This window comes from Rhyacophila brunnea, unplaced genomic scaffold, assembly GCF_057557595.1.
Source record: "Rhyacophila brunnea isolate RB1 unplaced genomic scaffold, BYU_Rbru_1.0 scaffold_15, whole genome shotgun sequence".
In the NCBI taxonomy this organism is placed as follows: domain Eukaryota; kingdom Metazoa; phylum Arthropoda; class Insecta; order Trichoptera; family Rhyacophilidae; genus Rhyacophila; species Rhyacophila brunnea.
The window spans coordinates 6723298-6745616 of record NW_028232806.1 but is presented as its reverse complement, the minus strand read 5'-3'; the positions used below and the strand labels follow the sequence as shown (position 1 = coordinate 6745616).

The 22319-nt window shown below is 35.7% G+C and overlaps 2 protein-coding genes across 2 annotated transcripts in view; both read left to right on the top strand.

Moving 5' to 3' along the window:
- D12 (YEATS domain containing 2 homolog D12) overlaps positions 1-22319 on the top strand; it is a 440970-nt gene that overhangs the window by 210238 nt on the left and 208413 nt on the right. The gene's annotated exons all lie outside the window — the stretch shown is intronic.
- Positions 8957-21164, top strand: RabX1 (RAS oncogene family member RabX1). The gene is made up of 6 exons (XM_085942990.1): positions 8957-9160; positions 12102-12229; positions 14565-14707; positions 16218-16362; positions 18219-18342; positions 20597-21164. Exons 1-6 carry the CDS (start codon positions 9118-9120, stop codon positions 20704-20706), a joined length of 693 nt encoding a protein of 230 aa, XP_085799116.1. The 5' UTR covers positions 8957-9117; the 3' UTR covers positions 20707-21164.

The following is a 22319-nucleotide window of genomic DNA, read 5'->3' as shown; positions in this document are numbered from 1 at the left end:
GACTTGAACCTGTATACCTATATGCTGGATTCGCGCCAGTATGCTTTTCCAGTAACAGTGGTTCGCGGAAAATTTTCTACCCGGAGGAAAAATACAATGCCTTAATTTATTTCAAGGTACGAGTAATATTATGTATTAGGTACATATACTTAAAACATTTCCACTGGGTTCAATCGGGAAATGCTCATGTGGCTCTGGGACCTCTGGGTGTTCGAATAAAAAATCAAAAGATAAATAAACAGCAACATAAGATTATTGCTTCTGAATTGTAATATAATAATTTATTGTAAAACATTTGGACTTCACAATCAGAGGTGTGTGGTTTGGAATCATAGAATTCTTGGGAAATTTGATCCCATTATTCGGGAACATCTTCGACATATCTTTTATACATTTAAAATATACAGGACCACTAACTCGGCAAAAAAAAACAATCGATACGACCTCATTGGTAATTGCCATGCTGTCATCAGATAGGTACGTCTATATTCTATTCCTGGCAAAATACCTCTGCAGAAGGCGTCCAAAATCCAAATCGGAGTATACGAGTACCTACCTACGTTTTTCGGGGTAGTCAGGTGATGGAATGCTTAAAGGCGGATAATTCCTAGGGGCGGCATCATGACCCCCACATCCTGAAGCTGGCCCTCAGGCTAGGATCTTTGGCGGTCCCCCCTACCTATCGCTAATTATACAGGTAGTGTGACGCTATACAGTAGCCAGGGCTCGAAATGGACTGGAGCGCACCGGAGCGCCGTTCTTGTTCATGAAATCGGTAAAATTATCGCTCCTTCTCGTGGAAAAAATAATTTGACCGAATGAGCTAGATAAGGCCATATAATAGAAAATCTAATACACATATTTTTTTATAAAAAACACATACAATTTGATAACTATGTGAATGTCTTCAGAAAACTGTCAACCGCTCCGGTTCGTAAAATTTTCCATTTCGAGCGCTGACAGTAGCGTTTTCTAAATGGTGTACGCGGTAAAATTAATGTGTATATTTAGTGTTTTTTTGTATACTTTAATACCTACATCCATTTTAATTATGGAAGTGTTGAGTATCGATAAACAATTAAAAATTTTATCGTACAACCACATAATATTAAATAATAATATTATTCAAGGAAAATAGCACCGCAGGCGACTATTTTTTACTATTAGAGCAAAATTGTGTTTATCCCATTTATTTGGTCGACTCGCGTCGCCGGGCCCCTCCTGAACCCGGGCCACCAGGCTAGAGTCCTGTCAACCGCCCTTGTGGGGGCCATGGACGGCATATCGAAGGTAGAATATGAATATTATGTAGATGTTTTATAGTAGGTTTCGTGGGAAAATATTTGATTTTTCGAAGATGAAATTCATTAGATCTGGGCCAGTGTATGCGTTTGTCAGAATTATTTAAAAATATCCTTTGCATTATTTAGTAAAGCAGTGAAATACTACTGTATTAAATGATCATTTAAAACACATTTACATATTATAGTGACCATTACAAATTATTAATTTAAGACGTTCATAACATGACATTTAAAAACAAAGAAATATTATTAAAACAATGTCACATAAAAAATATAGAAAAGTGTAAATACAAAAAAATGTAACGTAGATAGATAATTGCAAGGAAGTACACCGAATGAGCTAAGTAGACCTTATTTTAAGAATTTATAAAAAACGTCCACCTACACTCATCTTCACGTAGGTGGAGTATATCAACATCCGAAGCGATTTGATTGAACAGAGTTATTGCCCTCCCAATTGGCATCACCAATGGCTGGTTAGTTCTGCTCCTTGGGAGAACAAGCGACTGATGCTCCCGATTTCTAAGATAGTTATCAGGGATACACAAGTACCAAAATAGTTTGAATCTACATAAATAAGGCTCTCGTGTTGAGGTATTTCCAGTATCCTTAATGTTGCTGTCATTTTACCTTCGGTTACCGAATGGCGGGACTTTTCATATTACCATTATCGTAAAAATATTATCAAATAAAATTATATTGTCTCGATTCGGTCATAGACAACCCTGTCCGTCAGAGAATGAGGAGCATAGATTAAAAGCGCCGTTGGCAAAGTAATCAGGATAAAAGCATTCACGTTAAGTGACGCTGGCGCTATCTAGCGACCGCTCATGAACTATGGATGAACAAAAGAACAACCCGGGGAAATGGCAGTGCCGACAATTTTTCAACAACAAATTTCCCACATTTTCTTTTCTTTATATTAGGTGATTTGTGCGCAAACACATTAAACTTTAGAGCGATGGTAGCATACGATGGTTCGACTGCAAACGGAGCTTGTATCTCCAAAACTGTTCCAATGTATCTATTCTATACACAAGACTGCTTTCGGCCGCTACGGCAGCTATCTAGAGTATGTTTGTATGGAAGTATTAGCACTTATTGTAACAATTACAATAATTTAGCCGTCTAAAAAGTCAAAACTGTTTATCTCGCTATACAATTTAGCACACCCAAGAGAGGTGCTGTTAAAACATGGCACTTATTGTAACAATTACAAGTAATTTATTGTAATTATTACAATAAGTGCTCATACTTCGATACAAAACTATCCTCGATAGCTGCCGATACCAGTCTTCTGTATAGAATAGATGCGCAAGAAGGGGCGTGAAGAGATTTCCAGGAGAAAGATCAACAACTGGTGTTTGGTTTTAAAAAAAGGGATTCATATAAACATTTTATATTACACACTCATTGACGTCATATGAGGAGAGGCAGGTCATGCGTTGCATAAGGGGCGGTAAATTATAAATAAAGGGTGGCGAATGAAGGAACGAATGCAAATATTAAAACTTCTGAAAACCGTGGAAGTTTCCATTTTCGATGCGATCGCTAGTATCGTAAAGTACCTACTTACATATCGACATCCTAGCTGAAAAATAATTGAAACATTATTAATTCTAACAACATAACTATCATTGTATTGAAATACATATTGTAATGGCAGTTTATCACACAGACATTGTTTGATACATGTTTAATCACAGACATAGACAGTGTTTCGTGAAAATGCTCTAATGTTCAATAGATGACGTCTATGTAATTTTAAAGAGATTTGGCGGTCAAATTTTAGCATGTGGCGCCCTCGCTCAGCGGACAACCTTTACTGGTGGATCTATAGTACCTACTCACAATTTTTATTTTTATTTTTTTCCTCAAAATCAGTCAGTGCCTCGGGGAACAACGTCCCTAAACGCGCTACTATTCTAGTTAGGTATATCGAATTCAAGCTCTCTGATTGCATTTAACAGTATTATTGCGAAATAATACGTAGTTTGCTTCTTCTCGCTTCCATTTTCCGCGAGAGCGCAATGAGAGAGAAGATCTCGGCAATATTCTCAAATTAGTTTTCTTCGGTTTTGTAAGTAGTTTGTTATGGTTGTTGTCTTGGCTAAGCTCCGCAGCGCCACTGCTAACGGCATCTGGCGGCCATTATTGTTATTGGGGCGCCATTGCTGCTCCACGGTTTGCGCGAGTCGTCTCCAACTGTTGGATCTATAGTCTAAGGTTGGAACGTATATAATTATTATCTATGGATGGAACTCCATTTAGATTTTGAAAATCGACATATTATTTTCTTACATTTCCTTCATAATTAGTGGCAGACAGTAACTACCCAATTACGGACCGCCCCTCGTACTTACCAAAATGTCATCTGAAAAACTGGACATTATGTATGTAGATATAGACAGTGACGTCCCTTGATAAAATGCCGCCCCTAGGCACCGCCAAAATGCCGCCTCATTTTTTTATACATTATTTTTATCATCTTTTCATGAGTCCAATATCTAAGATATAATTGTGTTCTATGGATACTTTACTAACAAAATATCAGAATAATTATTCGCAAATCTGCACGTGTCGTTTCTGGTCACCAAGGACGTCGAAGGGCAACGGAAATAAACTAGATATTGCAAACCCGACAAAACCAGTGAGCTGATTTTTTTAATCGAAAGATATTTTCGTTATTACTATGTTTAGGTTGCTATTTCTATAGGTATATTCCAAGCGACGCTCAATCTGCCTACCCCCACGGGACGTCATTGGATATAGATGACGTGTTTAGGGACGTGGAGGCCCGAGGTACTAAATGATTTTAAACCACCCCGTCCCTTCGTACGTGAAAAAAAACTATATATATAAATATTAATGTACCTTTGTACTACTCGTACCTTCCTATCTCTTTCTTAAAATCACAGCATGTTCCTAAAAAGAATTATGATTTGACATGATGTTGACAGCATAATAATATTAGTGGGTAATATTGTATACTCAATGAAATGATAAAGTTCTGCGGAAGTACGTGGCAACGCAATGCACAGGACCGAGAGAAGTGGAAGCAACTTGAAGAGGCCTTCATCCAGCAGTGGATAGATTCAGGCTGATGATGATGATGCTGATTGTATACTCAATTAGTACTTACTCATTTTGTGTAGGTACCTACCATTTATAGGACGATTCTGTAAAGCATCCCTTTGCCTTTAACTCTAGCGATGGATAAGGGGGGGGGGGGAGGGGGCAACAAAGATCCTGGCCTGGGGACCCGCTTAAAGATGTGGGAGCCATGGATATGTATCTCTGGATGATTGACTGGTTCAATTTCAATTCAATTTAATTTCAATTTATTTATTTTTTAACATATTGTGGACATTACAAATTATAAGTTTAAGACGCTCACAACATGACATTTAGAAACAAATAAATATAAAACAGTATTTCATAAAAAAGAGATAGATCAGTAGATAAATTAGATAGGTACAAGGAAGTACACCGGATGAGTTAAGCAGACCCTATTTTAAGAATTTATAAAACAACGTCCACCTAAACCCATCCTCACGTAGGTGGAATATATCAACACCCGAAGCAATTTCGTTGAACATAGTTATCGCCCTCTCAATTGGCATTACCAGTGGCAGGTTGGTTCTGCACCTTGGGAGAATAAACAACTGATAGTCTCTATTTCCAAGATAGTTATCACTGACACACAGTCAACACTGCCCAGAATGGCAGAGTACTCATTTATACCTCGTATAAGTCAAAAAAAATACGTAGCTAAATAAAGATTTTTTCCAGATTGCAGACTGCAGTATGTAAGCATGCCTAAGAGAAAGTCAGTTGGATAAAGCCACGGATAGTATCCATACAACCTCAAGTAAAGGAGTCACAAGAATTTCTTCTGCACCCTCTCCACCATAAGGCCATACTTCAACTGATGCGGTGCTCAAACAATAGACCGACTCTCAAGTCTGCTTTGAACTAAAGAATTAAATAAAAGTTTTAATACCGTACTATACGTGCAGGGCTCGAAATGGACCGGAGCGCACCGGAGCGCCGTTCCTGTTCGTGAAATCGGTAAAATTGTCGTTCCGTCTCGTGGATAAAATAATTTTACCGTCTGAGCTAGATAGGCCATATAATACAAAATCTAGCACACTTATTTTTATGAAATAGATACACATACAATTTGATAACTACGTAAATATCTTCAGAAAACTGTCGAGCGCTCCGGTTCGTAAACTTTTCCATTTCGAGCGCTGTATACGTGCCGTACTAATACCGTTTCTATCTGTACTCTGTCCAAGAAATACGAAGCATTGTCGGCACAAACACCACATTTCGAATGCAATCACAGTCCAACTCGACACCGTTAATATGGGGTATAGTATCCTCCACGTAACTTTGCAATTGTACACAGTGACAAGATTTGTGTGTAATACGCACTCCGTATTAGTGTATTAGTATTATTTTTTTTCTAGGTGCCTTTATGGATACCTCGCATTTACTATCGAGGTTTCTTTAAGGACTTTGGCACGCAAACTACTCTACTTGATGCTAGTCAAATGAAAATTGTGCCGGCTGAGAGAATATGCCTTATTGAAAACTATTTTTCTGCCCGCATCGTGTATTGCTAATTTGAATTCGGCCAGGGCCTATGAAACCGCCTTGCAAAAACCCTGGAAAATTCTTTGTAGCGTACGACGGTGGTGATTCTGATGAATATTTGAGTCGTATAGTATCAAAACTAGATCTGTGCGTTATTCATCATTTCGAGAAAATGACGAAAAACGTTTTGTTGGGTTTTTTAATGTTATAATAGCATGAAATATGTTTCTACATATAGAAATTCAATTCAAATTCAACAGTTCTACTTTTGTTTCCAAAGTATTGAACAGTTCTAATTCTGATACCAAGCCCTATTTTCCATCACAATTTTATACCACACAGATATGATTTTGATTCGAATATTATATTGCTAGTCGTACACTATGGTCAGAAGAATAATTTGGCATAGGTACATAGTGAAATTTAGATATATTTGCGACAGTTCTACTTTTGATATTATACGACTCATTTTGTCGTATTCATTGGGAACTGAGGACTGCGATTTGTACCGGAGTTTTTCCCGTGGTAAAAGAAATGTCGCATAGGACTGATATTCTTAGCATATACTTATCCTATCTTATATGACTGCAGTCACTGGATCTGAAAGGCATGAATCATCATTACATGTCACCATTTATTATTTTTATTCTTTTTACTAGCGTATTTGCAAATGCCAGGCGCCTGATTGGCTGATTTCATCAAATAATTAAAAATAATTCAAAAAAAATCTATTACAAATTGCAAGGTTACGTGGAGGGTAGTTTAAAAGGCAAATATTCCGATGGTAAAATGTTCTTCACCACTGGCGTTGAATAAAATATAATTCTACTAAAACGGTTCGATTCGTCGAACGCTAATATTATTCGGATCGAACGGGAAATGCCGGTAAATCTATCCGCTTACCGGCATTATCTATTCTGGCGGGAATGATCCTCTTTCCGCTTCCGGTGTTTTGTATTCAATGGCAAATGGGCGGGCAAGCGGCATACATCGGTGATTTCGAATGTGTTATTCAAATTTAAAAGGGTTCTAATAGGTGGTGCTCATGTATTTAGAAAGAAATCTAAAACTCGGCATTTTTAATGCGGTCATTATTTTACCTATTTTCCATATAAGAATCAGAAAGAGTTCGTAATTATAACTCAATGGCAACGTCCACCTGTTGGAAGACGATAAGTACCTGGAACTCAGAAATAATGGCAACTGAAATACCTAACGGGTAAGGAGTAGCAGGTAACCGATCTCGAGTGGGGAATAACCCGGGATAAACTTAAACATGTGTCAAGAATACGTCATACGTCGAATACTGACAACTGCTCTCGGTGTATGCATTGATGCTCGTTTAATATTGGTGTATTACACACACTATTGCACGTGCATAATGCGTGTTTTATTTTCGTAGGTCACTCAATCATTCAAAACCTTGCATCAAAATGTGGTGGAATTCTATCTATTATCTGTACTGTGATAAGTACCTATAATAAGAAATTCAATATATAGGTATAGAAACCAATAGGTGTCTCCGGTATATTTTAAATATTATTTTTATAACATGATATGTTTACACAAATGCTAGTTAAAACTGGAAATAATATGTACCTATAGTGGGTAGGTAGGTACCTCATGGCCCCCACATCCTGAAGCGGGCCCCAAGGCATATAACATCTCCCTAAAGTTAAAGGCAGTGTAATGTTCTACATTAGTGTTTCACATATGGTAATCCTCGAAACTCCAGGATTTAAAAATGAATTTAAAATTTAAAATGAACTTAAATTCCGTGTATTTTTTTTAGCGATTTTTGGTATTTTTAAAATAAATCAACTTGAATTGTCGACACTCGGCATCATAATATTATAAAGCACTGATCGCGGCCCTCTTTTATGATAGCCAAGTATCACACGCCCCTCGCCATATTGGATAAATACTCCTTTTTATTAATCGGGAAACACACTAAAAATAATTATAAAATAATATTCCATTGTCAAAATAGCTAAGGATTTCAAGTTATAAACATTTATATTTTTTATAAAAATCGATGTTTTTTAAAATATATATAAAAAAATATTAAAACTATGAATTAGTCTAAAATCTAAACCTTAAAAAATTGAAAAATTAATAAACTAAATTTTAATAATAAATATAACTTTAAAAATAATGTAATAATAACGTAACCCACAAATATGTAACAAATTCACATTTTTTTTCAATTGTAAGTTTATCTTTGAATTGTTTATCATTAAAAAATTGTTTTAATGTTTTCATATATGTACATATTTATTAATTAACACAGTTGAAATTGTAAATTATCAAAAAATGTCTCATATTGCAAACTTCGTATTTTTCCGCTAGGTGCCTCTGGTAAGTTGAGGATTCGCCTTAAAACATCATTATGACTCGAGGTGAAAGTTAAACAATTGCTTGATATTGAGACGTCACCGCTACCTAAAAATATAAACATATTAAAACTATGAATTATCACAAATATTTTCACTGCACTAGAAAAAACTTAGTAGGTAAATTAAATTTGAACACATTTACATAATTACCACGTTCCATCGAGCATCATATGGACTTCCATAGAGTGGAGGTTGTACTAATAGATTTTTTTTACTGGAAATGGACGTTAGCCACTACATACTCTGGATCCAACGACACACTAAAATACAGCATTTGTGTGTTTTTCCAGATCCGAGATTTGAACTCGGGACCCACAACCATAAAGTAATAATTTTTAAAAATAAGATAAGATATTTTATAAAAAAAAAATTGTACGTTTAATTAATTTTTCGTATTTTTACTGTAGGTGTCCGGTAGGCAATAATAATCAAAATAGAAAACTGTTTTCCAATAGAAAATTATTAAAACAATTTTGATTAAAAAATCTACTAGATGTCGCTATTCACCCATCGATGCGATAATTTAAAATGGCAAGCTAAAATAATCTCTATAGTAACTGTTACTCGTACAACAACGGCTTACAATCGCTTGTTGTGCAAAATTATTACGAAACAAATCAACGACCTTTCTCAACACAATAAACAAGTAAGTCTGATTCTGACGTTTGTCGGAAAGTCGGAAAGTTGTGTACAACTAACTATATTGGGTATATTATATTGTAAATATCTCAAAACTCGTGATTATTATAGTTTTATCAAAATTATCGATCATACGTGCGGAATATTAGAATAATTGATGTTCTTTAAACGCTACAATGAAGATTTTGGAAGCAAAAATTGTCGTACTTGGAACGCAAGGTGAGTAGCTTAATTATTTACAAACCTATTAAGTATGCGAAATATATCACCGTGTAATTTGATATTTTTAAGTCTCCGCTTGATTAAATACGTCCTAATTAAGTTTAGTAGCATTAGCCAATGTATATAACAGAGAATTTGCCGATTTTTCAGATTTATACGCCGCGAACAACAATGTTACGATGTTTTAAAAACGCTATGTTATTGTTTGTTGTCATTTAAAATTGTTGGCTTTGTTCCAATTTCAAATTCAAATGTGTTTATTCTAAAATAAAATGCGCGTAACATTACTGCAACTTCGTATGAGCGACATTCCATAATTATTATCCTAGCTATTACCCATTTATATTTTTCGTGTTATTTTCGCGAGTAACATAAAATTTAACACAAATTCGTTAGGTAATACCTAACCTTATCTATGAATACCTACACAATAATTATTAAGGAATAATAGATGAGTCGTCAAGGCACAAAACCAGCGTTGCCTATTTAGTGTTTTTCTTGCCAGATCTAACATTTTTCGGTAGACGTCTCGCTTGCAAAAAATGCATCTGGCTTGTGGCATTTTTACTAGCATTTCTTGATGCCTCCGACAGCTTTAAATGTGCTGAAAATACGCTAGATATTTAGTTTACTTATTTTCATGCGCATAAAATTTCTGACTCTCAGATACTTACCTACTTAATGCAAGTAGGTCTTTACCTATTTTAGTATCGTGAGAAATAAAACAACATAATTTAACACGTTGAAACAATAGGAGCATTCATGGCCTTATAGTGAAACGGTATCATATAATTTAATGTGTGCTTAGGTACTATCGAACAAGATCTTCTTTTCAACATGTTAAAACTGTGAACAAGCCCCTCCTTATTTTAACCGCACTTCGACTGCAACGACTCCCAGTTATCGACGAGTTGTCTACGTGTTAAAACTTGAACTAACATGCCCTCCTATTTAGTTAATCGCACTTCGACTCCAGTGACTTCCGGTTATTGCTATTAAAATGTGTGGTTTTTACATGTATAGACTTTTTTTTCGATTTTTTGCACGTTTTTCAATACACGAAAGGAAATGTATTGACTTTGTTCTTGGTAATATAGGTAAATTTACTTGCAATTTTATTTTCACAAAATCTAGCGTTTTTTCCTGCCAAATAGCTTGTTTTCGTACCCCATCTGGCATGTTTTTATCAACGACAGATGGCAACACTGCACAAAACCAGCTCTGGAAATTTTTACTAACTTACTAACTGCGTGAATATATATTTAATAACATAAAATCATGATGATTACCCCCAATTCGCAAGGAAATGTCAAATGATTTATAAAAAGAAGTTTTAAAAATGTTCAGATCGGGTTTTGCAAAATTTCCAACTCGGCTTGACATCTCAAATGAAGGCCATTGTTTCGTATACTTCTATACAACTAGAGGTCAACATTGAGGATAAATTGTGATAAAAAAACATTAATTTATTTATGAATCTATTTTATTATTAGTTACTGATAAAGCTTTCAACATAATATTACATTTTTAATACCCCATAATGGAACGGTGGTAACATTTTAATCCCCTCAAACATATGTCGAAACTTATGTTCCCTCACGGCTATTTAACAATCAATCGATTTTCTACCTTCACCAACACCAACAAATTAATAATGAATGAATAATAAAAATAAATTTATGTATTAAATATGTACATAATTACTTTATTCTGATTAATTTTATTTATACCCAGTTTACACGTGCATGTATTTACTGCTAACGGTATCTATTATCGCCACCATAAGCCGGCTCTCATATCTAAACTCGCCTCGTCTGCCGCACAGCTGTAAATCAAACCTTCTAGGAACGTCGATCCAATGTTGCATATGCCCATCTACCTAGCGACAGTCGCACATAACCTGTCGAAAGGTATATATATTCGGATACGGCGAGCCGGTATAGGAATGACCAATTCGTAGGTGGGCGTATATATGCGTTCTGGTGTCTTCGACTCGCAGCCCGAGATACATATGATTTGTTGATGCACTAGATGATTTTTTCTAACTAAAAAGTCGCATTCGACCAATCTACAGAGCTTCATTTGGCAATGTGTGTTTTGTGAATATGAATGATGTTACATTGACATATTTGACACGTTGCAGACGAGACGAGTTTTGATGTGCAAGCCGGCTAACAAGAAAATGCAAGTTCTGAACCTGCTGAATTTTTACGCGATAGTTGGAATTATAACGTATGTATGTGCATGCACAGTAGAACGATTGTGGTGAACCTACCGGAAAAAATATGGACTACACCGCGCAGCTCATTTTGACATTAAACAATTTTCACAACCTGTCAAATAGCACCATACAATGACAACAACGCATCTCGCTTACGCTTGAAGAATGGGATTTGCGAGACAGTCATATAAACAGTTATTATCACAATAGTTTAATTTACACACAGTAAATCCATGCACGTGTACAGGCGTTGTTAATATATACCTATTCATTTATTTAATATAGGTAATATCCTCAGAGTAATGATATATAGAGAGCGCCTATTGTTCGGCAAAATAAAGCTGTGTTTCATGCGTATTTCAACTTAACTATGAACCGTTATACCATCGTGTTGCTTCTCAGTACGGCTACTAAATTTAAACCCAACATAGTTAACCATAATTACCACTAACTTTATATTTAACACAAAAACAATAAATTTCAGCAACACATGCAACACATTGTTATTCATATCAATATTTACCGTGCCACGTCTACAAAAAATATTTAATTCAGCGGTAGAAATATTCTTCTATCACACAATGCGAAGATATTATAAGCGTCCCGAATGCATACATACTAGCACTTATGGTTCGTTTTTGTTCAGTCCTTGGGTAATATCCTTCCACAAGAATAGCCTATTGACACTATTAAAATGACTGTGTTTTTCATTTGTAGGTGTCGGCAAAACAAGTATGGTGGTCAGATATGTTGGTAAAATGTTTTCGACACACATTTCTCCTACGATTGGAGCTTCCTTCTTCACTTGCAAAATAAATGTCGGAGACACCAGAGTGAAGCTACAGGTAAATTTTAACAAAAAGATACTTATTATGTTACCGATTAACTGTTTCCATAATTCAATATGAAAATGTGAATCAAATGATGCTTAGTTTAAAACAGCGGAGGACAACCTATTTGAAAGAAATGCCAATTTATCCGTTTTCTAATTTTTCAGCAGTGGGTAAAAGTGTTATATTATGCTCGATGAGACATACATTTATTATTTTAAATTTAATAGTTGCATAACATCATCATCATCAGAGGCGCGACAATCCGGTTTGGGTCCTGGCCTCCTCCAACAGCTCCCTCCACCTGTCCCTATCCAGCGTAGCCGCTTTCCAATTTGGTACACCCAGAATACGGCAGTCACTGGCAGCTCCATCCAACCAGCGAATCTTTGGCCTCCCTCTTCTTCTACGTCCTATTGAATTGCTGGACTTCTCTTTGCCGGTTCATTGTCATTCATACGGTGCACATGACCTAGCCATCGCAGTCTCCCAATCTTAATTGATTGAACTGCGCTGCAATCTTCGTACAGCCCGTAGAGCTCAGCATTATATCTTCTCCTCCAATTGGTGCCATCGCTGATTGGTCCATATATACGGTGGAGAATGATCTTTCAAAGATGTTCAGGGCTCGTTCATTTCGCAGAGTTAATGTCCAGGTTTCCGATGCGTAGGTGAGCACTGCCTTTACAAGTGTCTTGTAAAGAGTGCTTTTAGTTCGGCGAGATAGTATGCGGGACTGAAAATGTCTTAACAGGCCAAAGTAGCATTTATTCGCAGACATGATTCTCTTGTTGATTTCTTCTGTAATATCATTATGTCGAGTTACAAGAGATCCAAGGTATATGAAACTGTCAACCGTATCAAACTTGTATGCGCCAATATCTAACTTTGGTGCGACTTCTCGTGGTGTGACATAGACAGGCATGTATTTAGTTTTTGCCTCATTTATTTGTAAACCCATTCTTTTGGCAGAGGCTTCTAGTGCTGTGAATGCCTTTTTCAGTGCCAATTCCGATATGGCAATGATGTCGATATCATCGGCATACGCCAGCAGCTGCACAGGCTTAGTAAATAACGTGCCGCTGCCACGGGCATCAATTTTTGCATGCCGTATCGCCTTTTCTAGCGCAATATTGAAAAGAAGGCATGCCAGAGCGTCACCTTGCCTGAGGCCATTTAGTGATATAAATGGCTCGGATATTTCCGCTTGAAGCTTCACCCGGCATTGTACTGGTGTCATTGTCATAACAGCTAGTTAAAATATCCAAAATAACCATCAGTCTCCACTCTACATTACGCACATAATATGCATTGGCACAATAGAACGTAGTATATAGGAAATTACAATTTGGTCGTATCCAATGAAAAATTTGGTGATGTTGTACTTGTTATTTTGGGCCACGGTTTTTTTATCACTGGTTCAAAACAATATAAATTTTGGTGCTACCCTTAACCAATTATTTAATTTTTTTTTCAAATGGAATAATCCAAAATTTAAATCAATTAGAATATAAATTATATTTCCGTCAAACACTCTCGGTCGATAGTATAAATTAATAACAATTTTTTAGTGCGTAATGCGAATGACAGAAACACTATTTTGATTTGTTTTGTCCATCTGTCATGTCATTATTTGACTTCAAAATAATGTTTTTAAAATTGTAACTGTGCAGACAATCGGTGTGCATTTCAGTCTACAAAATTTTAAATTAGAAAATGTAAATATGTATGTAATACAAGATTAATCGATACCCATATTGTGAGGTGGTTTAAGGCATAAAGCCCACCAAAAAAGCGTTCGGTGCGCTCACTACTGAGTAGGCCCCCTCCCACCCGCGCATTACCCTTCACCAATGTATTAAGGGGCTCAAGGAGCACAAAATAATTATTATTATCAGCGTCTCTCATAACAAAGCAATAAAAATATTATTAAATTTCTCGGGGCTTGTAATTAATATCGGACACGCAATAACTAAACAAAGAGTTCACTGTTCTTATATAATGGCTTCTCGCTCGTCTATCGACGACACTTCGAGGAGCGTGATTTTGCTTGCCGTGTTCAATGAATGGACTACGTTGTATTTTCGTTAATTCGTATCGCTGAGAAGCGAAAAACGGTGACTCATGGGGCAGGCGGGCACAAGGCGTCGTCAAATCCAGTGTGCGCTGGCGTATTTGATTACGTTGTATTTTCGATGATTCACATAGAAAATGCGCGACCGCCCCGCAAGCCTGCTTTAGTGGACTTTATGCCTAAGACTTTGTGATGTGAAAATTTTACTTTTAATATTTTTTCTACGACCTGTAATAATTATTATTGATATTCCTGATTACTTCTAACTGTTTCCAGGTATGGGACACGGCTGGCCAGGAGAGATTCCGATCAATGGCTCCGATGTACTACAGAAACGCCAATGCCGCCCTCCTTGTATATGACATCACGAACGAGCAAAGTTTTCAATCAATCAAGAATTGGGTCAAAGAACTTCAGTGGTATGACTTAAAAATAGGTTATTAGACAACATAATAACAACACAACACAAAAGATGGCAAAATTACAGAATCACACCTAAATCAAGCGAGCACTGGTCGGGCAGAAACTGATACTGCTAGGGAAAGAATAACTCCGTCTCAGACCCAAGGCAATGCTCTTTTAGTGTGTGCAACTCAATGACATTATTAATGGACGACGCACTCAATACAGTAGCTAGCAAGTAAATTCGCATGTATAGGTAGACGTCACGCAATTTCCATTAATCGATATCACGCATCGGGAATTTATAGCAATATGACCTTTATTGCAGTGGCGAAGGGTGGAGGTAGGCTGTTAAGATTCGCTATAAATAGTGCACACTAAACTTTTTTAGTCATATGTATTTGTTTTTATTGAACTAAGACTACAATTTACAGATGGTGTTAGTTAGTTTTTAAAAATCAACTAAACCCTGCCTAAACGAAACCATAATAGTTTTAGTCTAATTTGGGCAATACGACAAAATTGTGCACACTTTTTCATTCATAGTTATTTGTTTTCGTTGGATTAAAAATACATATTGCACATATTCTTGGTTATTTTTTTTAAATTCATTAAGCCCTGCCTAAACCAAACTATAATATATATAAAATATTATTCTATTTATAAAATATTCAAAGTTATGTATGATTTAATTGCATAATTTTAGATATTTTATAGTTATACATGTATTTTTTGACTATTATCTATTATGGCTTGGTTTCTTAGGGTTTAATTGAATTTTAAAAACTAACCAACATTATCTGTAAATTGTAGTCTTATTTCAACGAAAACAAATATCCATGTCTGAAAAAGTTTAATGTGCACTGTTTATGGCGGATCTTAACAGCCTACCTCCACCCTTCGCCACTGCTTTATTGTAATGGCGTTAGAGCAATGTCAATGTTCATTTGAGCGAATCCGTTTGAACCGAACCATTCGGCAGACCCAACAAAAAGCATCAGGAATTTATAGCAATATCACCTTTATTGTAATGGCGTTAGAACAGATTATGCCATTCGGCAGACCCGACAATAAAGTGAGTGTCATTTTTTTTTCCAGATGATTCGTCCATATTAATGTCATTGGTGCAACTAGGGTTAATAAAAATCAAAAAGCAAGATTTGGGGGTACAATGGTGAGACACAAAGTTTGCAAGACACTGAAGAAACCAATATCTGATTCTATTGAGAGATTTTTTTTAAATATACATTTGTTTATTTATTCAATTTTCAAAGGCTATTTATTAACCCAACGCAAACAAAACACGAAAAGTTTGCATTGGAATATCGAAGAAATAAAAGCGGTAATCGTCAGGTTCTATACGTAATAATATTTAACTAAGCTATTTCATTTTTTTTGTTTACTTTGAAATTCGATCGCACATATCGGGACTATTTCCGCTAAAAATATTACTCTGCAAAATGTCTGGCCAATCGTGTGTCTTATAATCATTATCATGCTGGTGACAGTAAATTTCTCGTTTTCCAGCAATGTAAGAGAACCAATGGTGTTGTCGTTGATCGGCAACAAGCTGGATTTAGAAAATGAACGCACGGTGGCAGTGGAGGAAGGTGTGCAGTATGCGCAGTCCATCGGAGCACAGTACTATGAGACGTCGGCTCTTCAAGATCAGGTATAGCCTACATACATCATTCCACCATGACCGATCCTAAGAAGACTTCATTCAAACTATTACACTAATGTGCCCTATAATTCGAAATTCAAATATAAAGTCAAATTACGAATTACATTATTTTGAAAGAAAATGGATTTTTCCAGTTTCCCTGAATAGTTTCATTGTTTTTAACACTTATATTCCACACTATAGGGTAGGTATGGAAAATACGAATATACTGCAGATATTTACCAATTTGTGAGAGCTAAAATTGTATAACAACAATATATGATTTCATAGAAAATCAAAATTCTATGGCAACAATAAGTGACAAAAATATGGTACAATAAAGCCGTGTACAAAGACAGTCAATAATAATTGTGACCAGTGGCGGCTCGTGAATATTATATCTGGGGGTGCTGCGGTTGATTAAAAATAAATGTTTATTTGGATTATATGTTACTATTATTATCAAAATTATTAAAATTAAAAATTATATCTGTTTTTATTTCATCATAAAATTTGAATATTTTCCTTGAAAGAATGTCTATCACCTTTTAGTTGCTCTCGACAGCTGTCGCGCTCAAAGCCGCTATACCTGACAACGTCCGCAACACGAAAAAATACTGCCAGAGCGGCAGTACCAGACTAGCTCCTAGCTGCGAGCCCCGCTCCCCGCGCCCCTCCTTCGCCAATCGAGCATATTCCATCGAAAATGATACTGCGTAAAATCACGCGATATGTCACTTTTCTGATATTAGTATCGCGGTGTATGATAATTATTGAATGTACAGGTGCGCGGGCGAGCTTAACACCCTTAAATAATATTGATATTTTCATATAATATACATAAATTTGTGTATATTATAATATTACATTTTTCTCAATTTGCTTGGGGGTGCTGCAGTTCCGCAGTGCATATGGACGAGCCGCCACTGATTGTGACCATAGCATGTCATGTTTTGGCTATGTGTTCACAGTTCTATATCACTGCGATGAATGGCCAGATCGTGGCCCCCACATCCTGAAGCGGGCCGCCCTACATATCGTTTAGGTAGAGGACAGTGTGATACTACAGTAGCATTTCCTAATTGATATTCTACAGAACCAAGTAGAATATCAGCAGAATCAGATCCAGTAGGATAACATGAAAAGATAACAAAATAGCAATAAAAAAGGGAACATACAAGAAAGATTTCGCGATGCAATAGATATCGTCAAACCAGTTTTCTCAAATCACTCACAGAGACCTAAAGTTTCCTATTTAGATAATAAAAAAAATAACACTGAAGCCCACAATAACTATGAGTGTGACGACAAATGTGTGGCGTATGGAATGTATACAAATGTTGTTAAAAACAGTTACTAAAAATTTTGTTTTCTCTTAATATTATTTACCTAGCTGACCCGACCCACCATGCCGGGCCCCTCCAAAGCCGGGCCCCCAGGCTACAGCCTTGTTAGCCCCACCCTTGTGGTGGTCATGGGCTGTGTGTGTATCAGAAGATCAGTTTAGTTTTACACAGTAAATGATGTCTGTAATATAAGCGTCCTGTAATACTATAGTATGAGAAACTCAGTCCACGGCGTGTTGCAACCACACGAGGCCACAGCCGCTATCTGCTCACAGCACTAGTGATTGACAAATCACTATGATTTTTACTGATTTTTTGATTAACTGCAGCAATATTATTGCCATGCTGACAAAATATTATACATTTCTGTTGCCATAGAAAAAGTGGTTAATGTTCGATTTTATTTCCAAATCTTACAAACTAACTAACTGAGCAATATCACGGCCTATTTGTATTTCACCAGATTGGCAAACTATCAGTTTTTTCTGTCTATTAAAATGTATCCATTAATTATTACAGGGAATAGAACAAGTGTTCCTGAGTACGGCAACGGGTTTATTAAAGATGGCGGGAGAGTCCATTACCAAGTCAATGATATCCTACGACATGAACGATACCTATGAGGAAATGCTGGCGCCCTCAGGTAATATACCAATACTCAATTTGTTCATATGTACATCTTTTTATATCAAGTTTGTATTGTCCGATTTGACATGTAATTTCTGCCATTAATATTTTTGGTTAATACTAAGTTGTCAAATCGTCGTTGAAACTAGAAAATTGTGTAACTCCGTTTTAATCGAAAATTGACTTTGAATGCCATCTAGTGGCCGTTGATAATATCTATCCATCTTGCAAATTTTGTAATTCCAGAAAAATTGTATTATTGTTAAATCATGGATGATTTCACTCCAAAACCATATATTTGTATAGGAAACCATAATGTTTTTTGTCTCTCCTGTAAAGTAGTGTTTTTGGAGTTACACAATTTTCTAGTTTCAACGACGAAATGCTATTGGTACAGTATAGTTCTAATTATATGAGCAGACTCGACAACTTATCCTGATCGTCGTGAGCAATTGTCAACCTTAAATAGTAATTATTACACTCAACGATTCCTTTTAATAAAAAAAATATATATATTACTTTAAAAAAATTGGGGGCGCCAAATACTTTGCACAAGGGTGCCACATACCTACGGCGCGGCACTGCTTATAGGCTGTTGTGAATAAAAAAAAAATTACAAACAATTATATATTCAGAATATATTATTTGTTATGTAGTCATTAAATTTAAATAACAATTTTAATGGGATGGATGCATCTGCTTTGCCTGAACCAGTTCTTCTATGTTTAGTTTTGTTTTGACCAGTGCAACTCACATGTCATTTGTCGCGTATAATCTATTTCGAGATTTCGTTTTGATAGTAAGTAGTGTAGAAAAGGCCGTCTCACACTCATAGGTGGTTGCGAATGGAATCAGCACTCTTAGCGCCATCTTTGCAACACCAGGATAGGACTGTGCCATTTCAATCCAAAAATCGCTACAATACGTTTCACGGAAAACATGTTTTGTACCCTCATCATTTATCAAATGAATAAACTCTTCCTGAGTTAAATTGTCCTCCGAATGCAGATCACTAATGGAGAGTACAAATGGATTATTGATAAAACGATTGTATTTTTCAAATTCTTGTAGGTCAGGAAAATAGTAAGAAATTTCTTCGCTAAGAATGAATCCATGCTGTTTCATCGAGAAAGAGAGAGAAGTCGAATCCTGGTGTGGTGGGGGTAACGACGGAGTACAGTCACTTACTTTCCCTACCTGGGATAAATCCAAATCCAAAACCCAAGAAATGTTACATTCTATAGTAATAAAAATATAAATAGTATAAATATGCGCTCGTTTTTCGCGGTCCTACCGAAACCGCAGACCCCAGTTTGAGAACCGCTGCTCTATTCAATGTTTCTCAAAGGGGACGGTGGAAGCAGAAAGAAATAGCAGAAAACTGTTTGTACATTTTTTGTGTTGTGTAAGATACAGTTAAATTAGTAGTGATTACTATTATATTTTCCATATAAACACAAAATGGATTATGGGCTAGTACAATTTTTTGGAATGTGGATTCAGAGTGGTCACAAAACTGTTAACTAAAAAAAGAAACTAACTGCACATAACTAATCGCGGTGACTTAAGAATGCTGCTGACAAAAATGGAACAGAACATTAGTAGAGGTTCATCCTTCACAATGGGATTAATTTTAATGTTATTAGTTATTTTTATTCTAGTAGGGAGAATAATATAAATAAAATAATGCAAATATGTCACGCTTCTTTCTGTTTGTCATAATAATACAGTAATGATAATTATGTTCGATTGAAGAAGATAAATTTCCAAGGAAGCGTTGAGTTTTTTTTTTTCTGAAGAGGGCAATGGGCAAAATAGAGTTGGAAATCATTCATTTTGAACCTGTAATTCTGACATTTCTGCTTTATGGTAGTGAGTAATTGCACCTTTAAAATTAAAACAACTGTATAATAATATGTACTGAGCTTTAAAAAAGCTTGTTGCATATACTGATTATAGTGGTGTGTACATATGTGTTAGAAATAATGAGATAAGGTAGCCGCCTATCCAGTCTTTCATCACATCTAAGATGAAGACTCAACAAGATTATACAAATGTGCCCAAAATACCATGTCTTTTCCACCAGCGCCATCTATATTGTAGAGATGTAAGCTTGTTGACTTATTGTATTGTCTATGAACGGAAATAAATTACTTCATTCTTCCGTCTTCACAGTCGAGCACGTTGTTTCATTTCAATCCATCATAAATATAACAAAGATTGCCGAGTGACGGATTCTTGACATTAATGCGTTAATTTTTTTTTCATAGCTGACTGCACCACCCTCCGAGCGACAGACATCGGTAAAACAGAGACAGCCCCGTGGAGCATAGACAGCATAGCACACGGGGATTCTGAAAGGCCTTACATGTGTTGCTAGCGAATAGCAAAAACATTTTTCCCATACGTAATCTAATTATGTATATACCATAAACTATGGTGAACAGTGTAATACTGCTGTAAAGACAAGTTTAGTGTAATTCTCGTACAATAGAAACTCGATTACCTGGACAGTGATATAAATAATTTTAAGTCAGATCATTTCATAGGTTTTAAGAAATTTTAGCTATAACTTTGTCTATGACATTCTTAGGTCCATACACAGAGTGCCATTTAACGCCGCATTTAAACCAAGCGAGCGAATGTTTGTCTTCCCCCACTCCAGCGAAATTCTCTTGACGTAATAAACGCTTTTTGTTGAGCGAGCATAAGAATTTCGCTGGAGTGGGGGAAGAACAAAAATTCGCTCGCTTGGTCTAAATGCAGCTTAAGATGTCCCATATCCTTCGCTGTATTTTCACGTGTCGATTTTTGTTGCACAACTTTATGTTTTATGTTAAAAAAGAAATCAATGGGAATGTTCCCGCATATCGATTTAAGTTGAACCGATACATATAATCAAGATGGTATCAAGAAAATATCATTAAAAACATTTCGTCTGACCACTAAAACAAAGGCACTCTTGTGACATACGGCAACCAACTAAAAACGATAAGATCGAAATTAATTGTTTCCGCTGGCGCATCGACTTGAATTCACTGTTTAATTGACTGAAAGTAAAAGTGCCTCAATTTCGTTGAATTCAACTTACAAGTTGATAAACCTTATTGAAATATGGTTTCCACTCATCAATATGTATAATTTCAGCTGTCATGTTGAATGACAAAAATGAACACAAAGGTATCCGGTATTAGGGATCGCGAAGGCAAAAGTATACAGGCTATAGTCATCAGACTACATTATAAAAATATTTAAACAACTGAATGAATGGTTTTCTATGTAATAAATGAATATAGTTTACCAAGGATATTTACCAAGTTTAAGTGATTTTAACCTTTGTAAATTGGTCATGGATTACACACAAAGTTAGTATGAAATTCATTAAAATTCAGTTCAGATAATTGATTTTCTATTGTACTTACAGTAAACACCCGATTATCCGGGCCATCTATGGAAGGAAAGAAAAGGCACGGATGACCGAACTATTTTTAAATACTATTACAAATTTCTATTACAGACTATTATTTTAAATGATTAATACGTGTTATTTATTAAGAAAATCTGTAGGTTTTGTTTACTTCTGAGAATCTTTCTGTGTGCGCCTTCTTATTTCTGCTTCACATCCGCCTTTACGTACACATAATGTCAGATTAAAAGAAATAATTCAACTTTTTTTGATTTTAAATTAAGAGAGTTTTATATCATTATAATATTGAATCAAACAGAATATCAAAAATATTGAAACCTTGTTTATTTCTCGTACGAATATTCGAGGGTTTACTGTATTTTGTATATTGGTTTGCTAATTTTTATGATTTTCGAAAGACAGTTAAATGTTTGCTACACACGCTATATACCAGTCAGGGTGCTGAATAACGCATTCAGATGGTAATTTATTTTAGGAATTTTATTTGCCAAAATCGAATGCAACAATTCGTCATCATTAATATTTTTTTTATATAATACATTAAATTTGCTATGAGTATTTTTTTA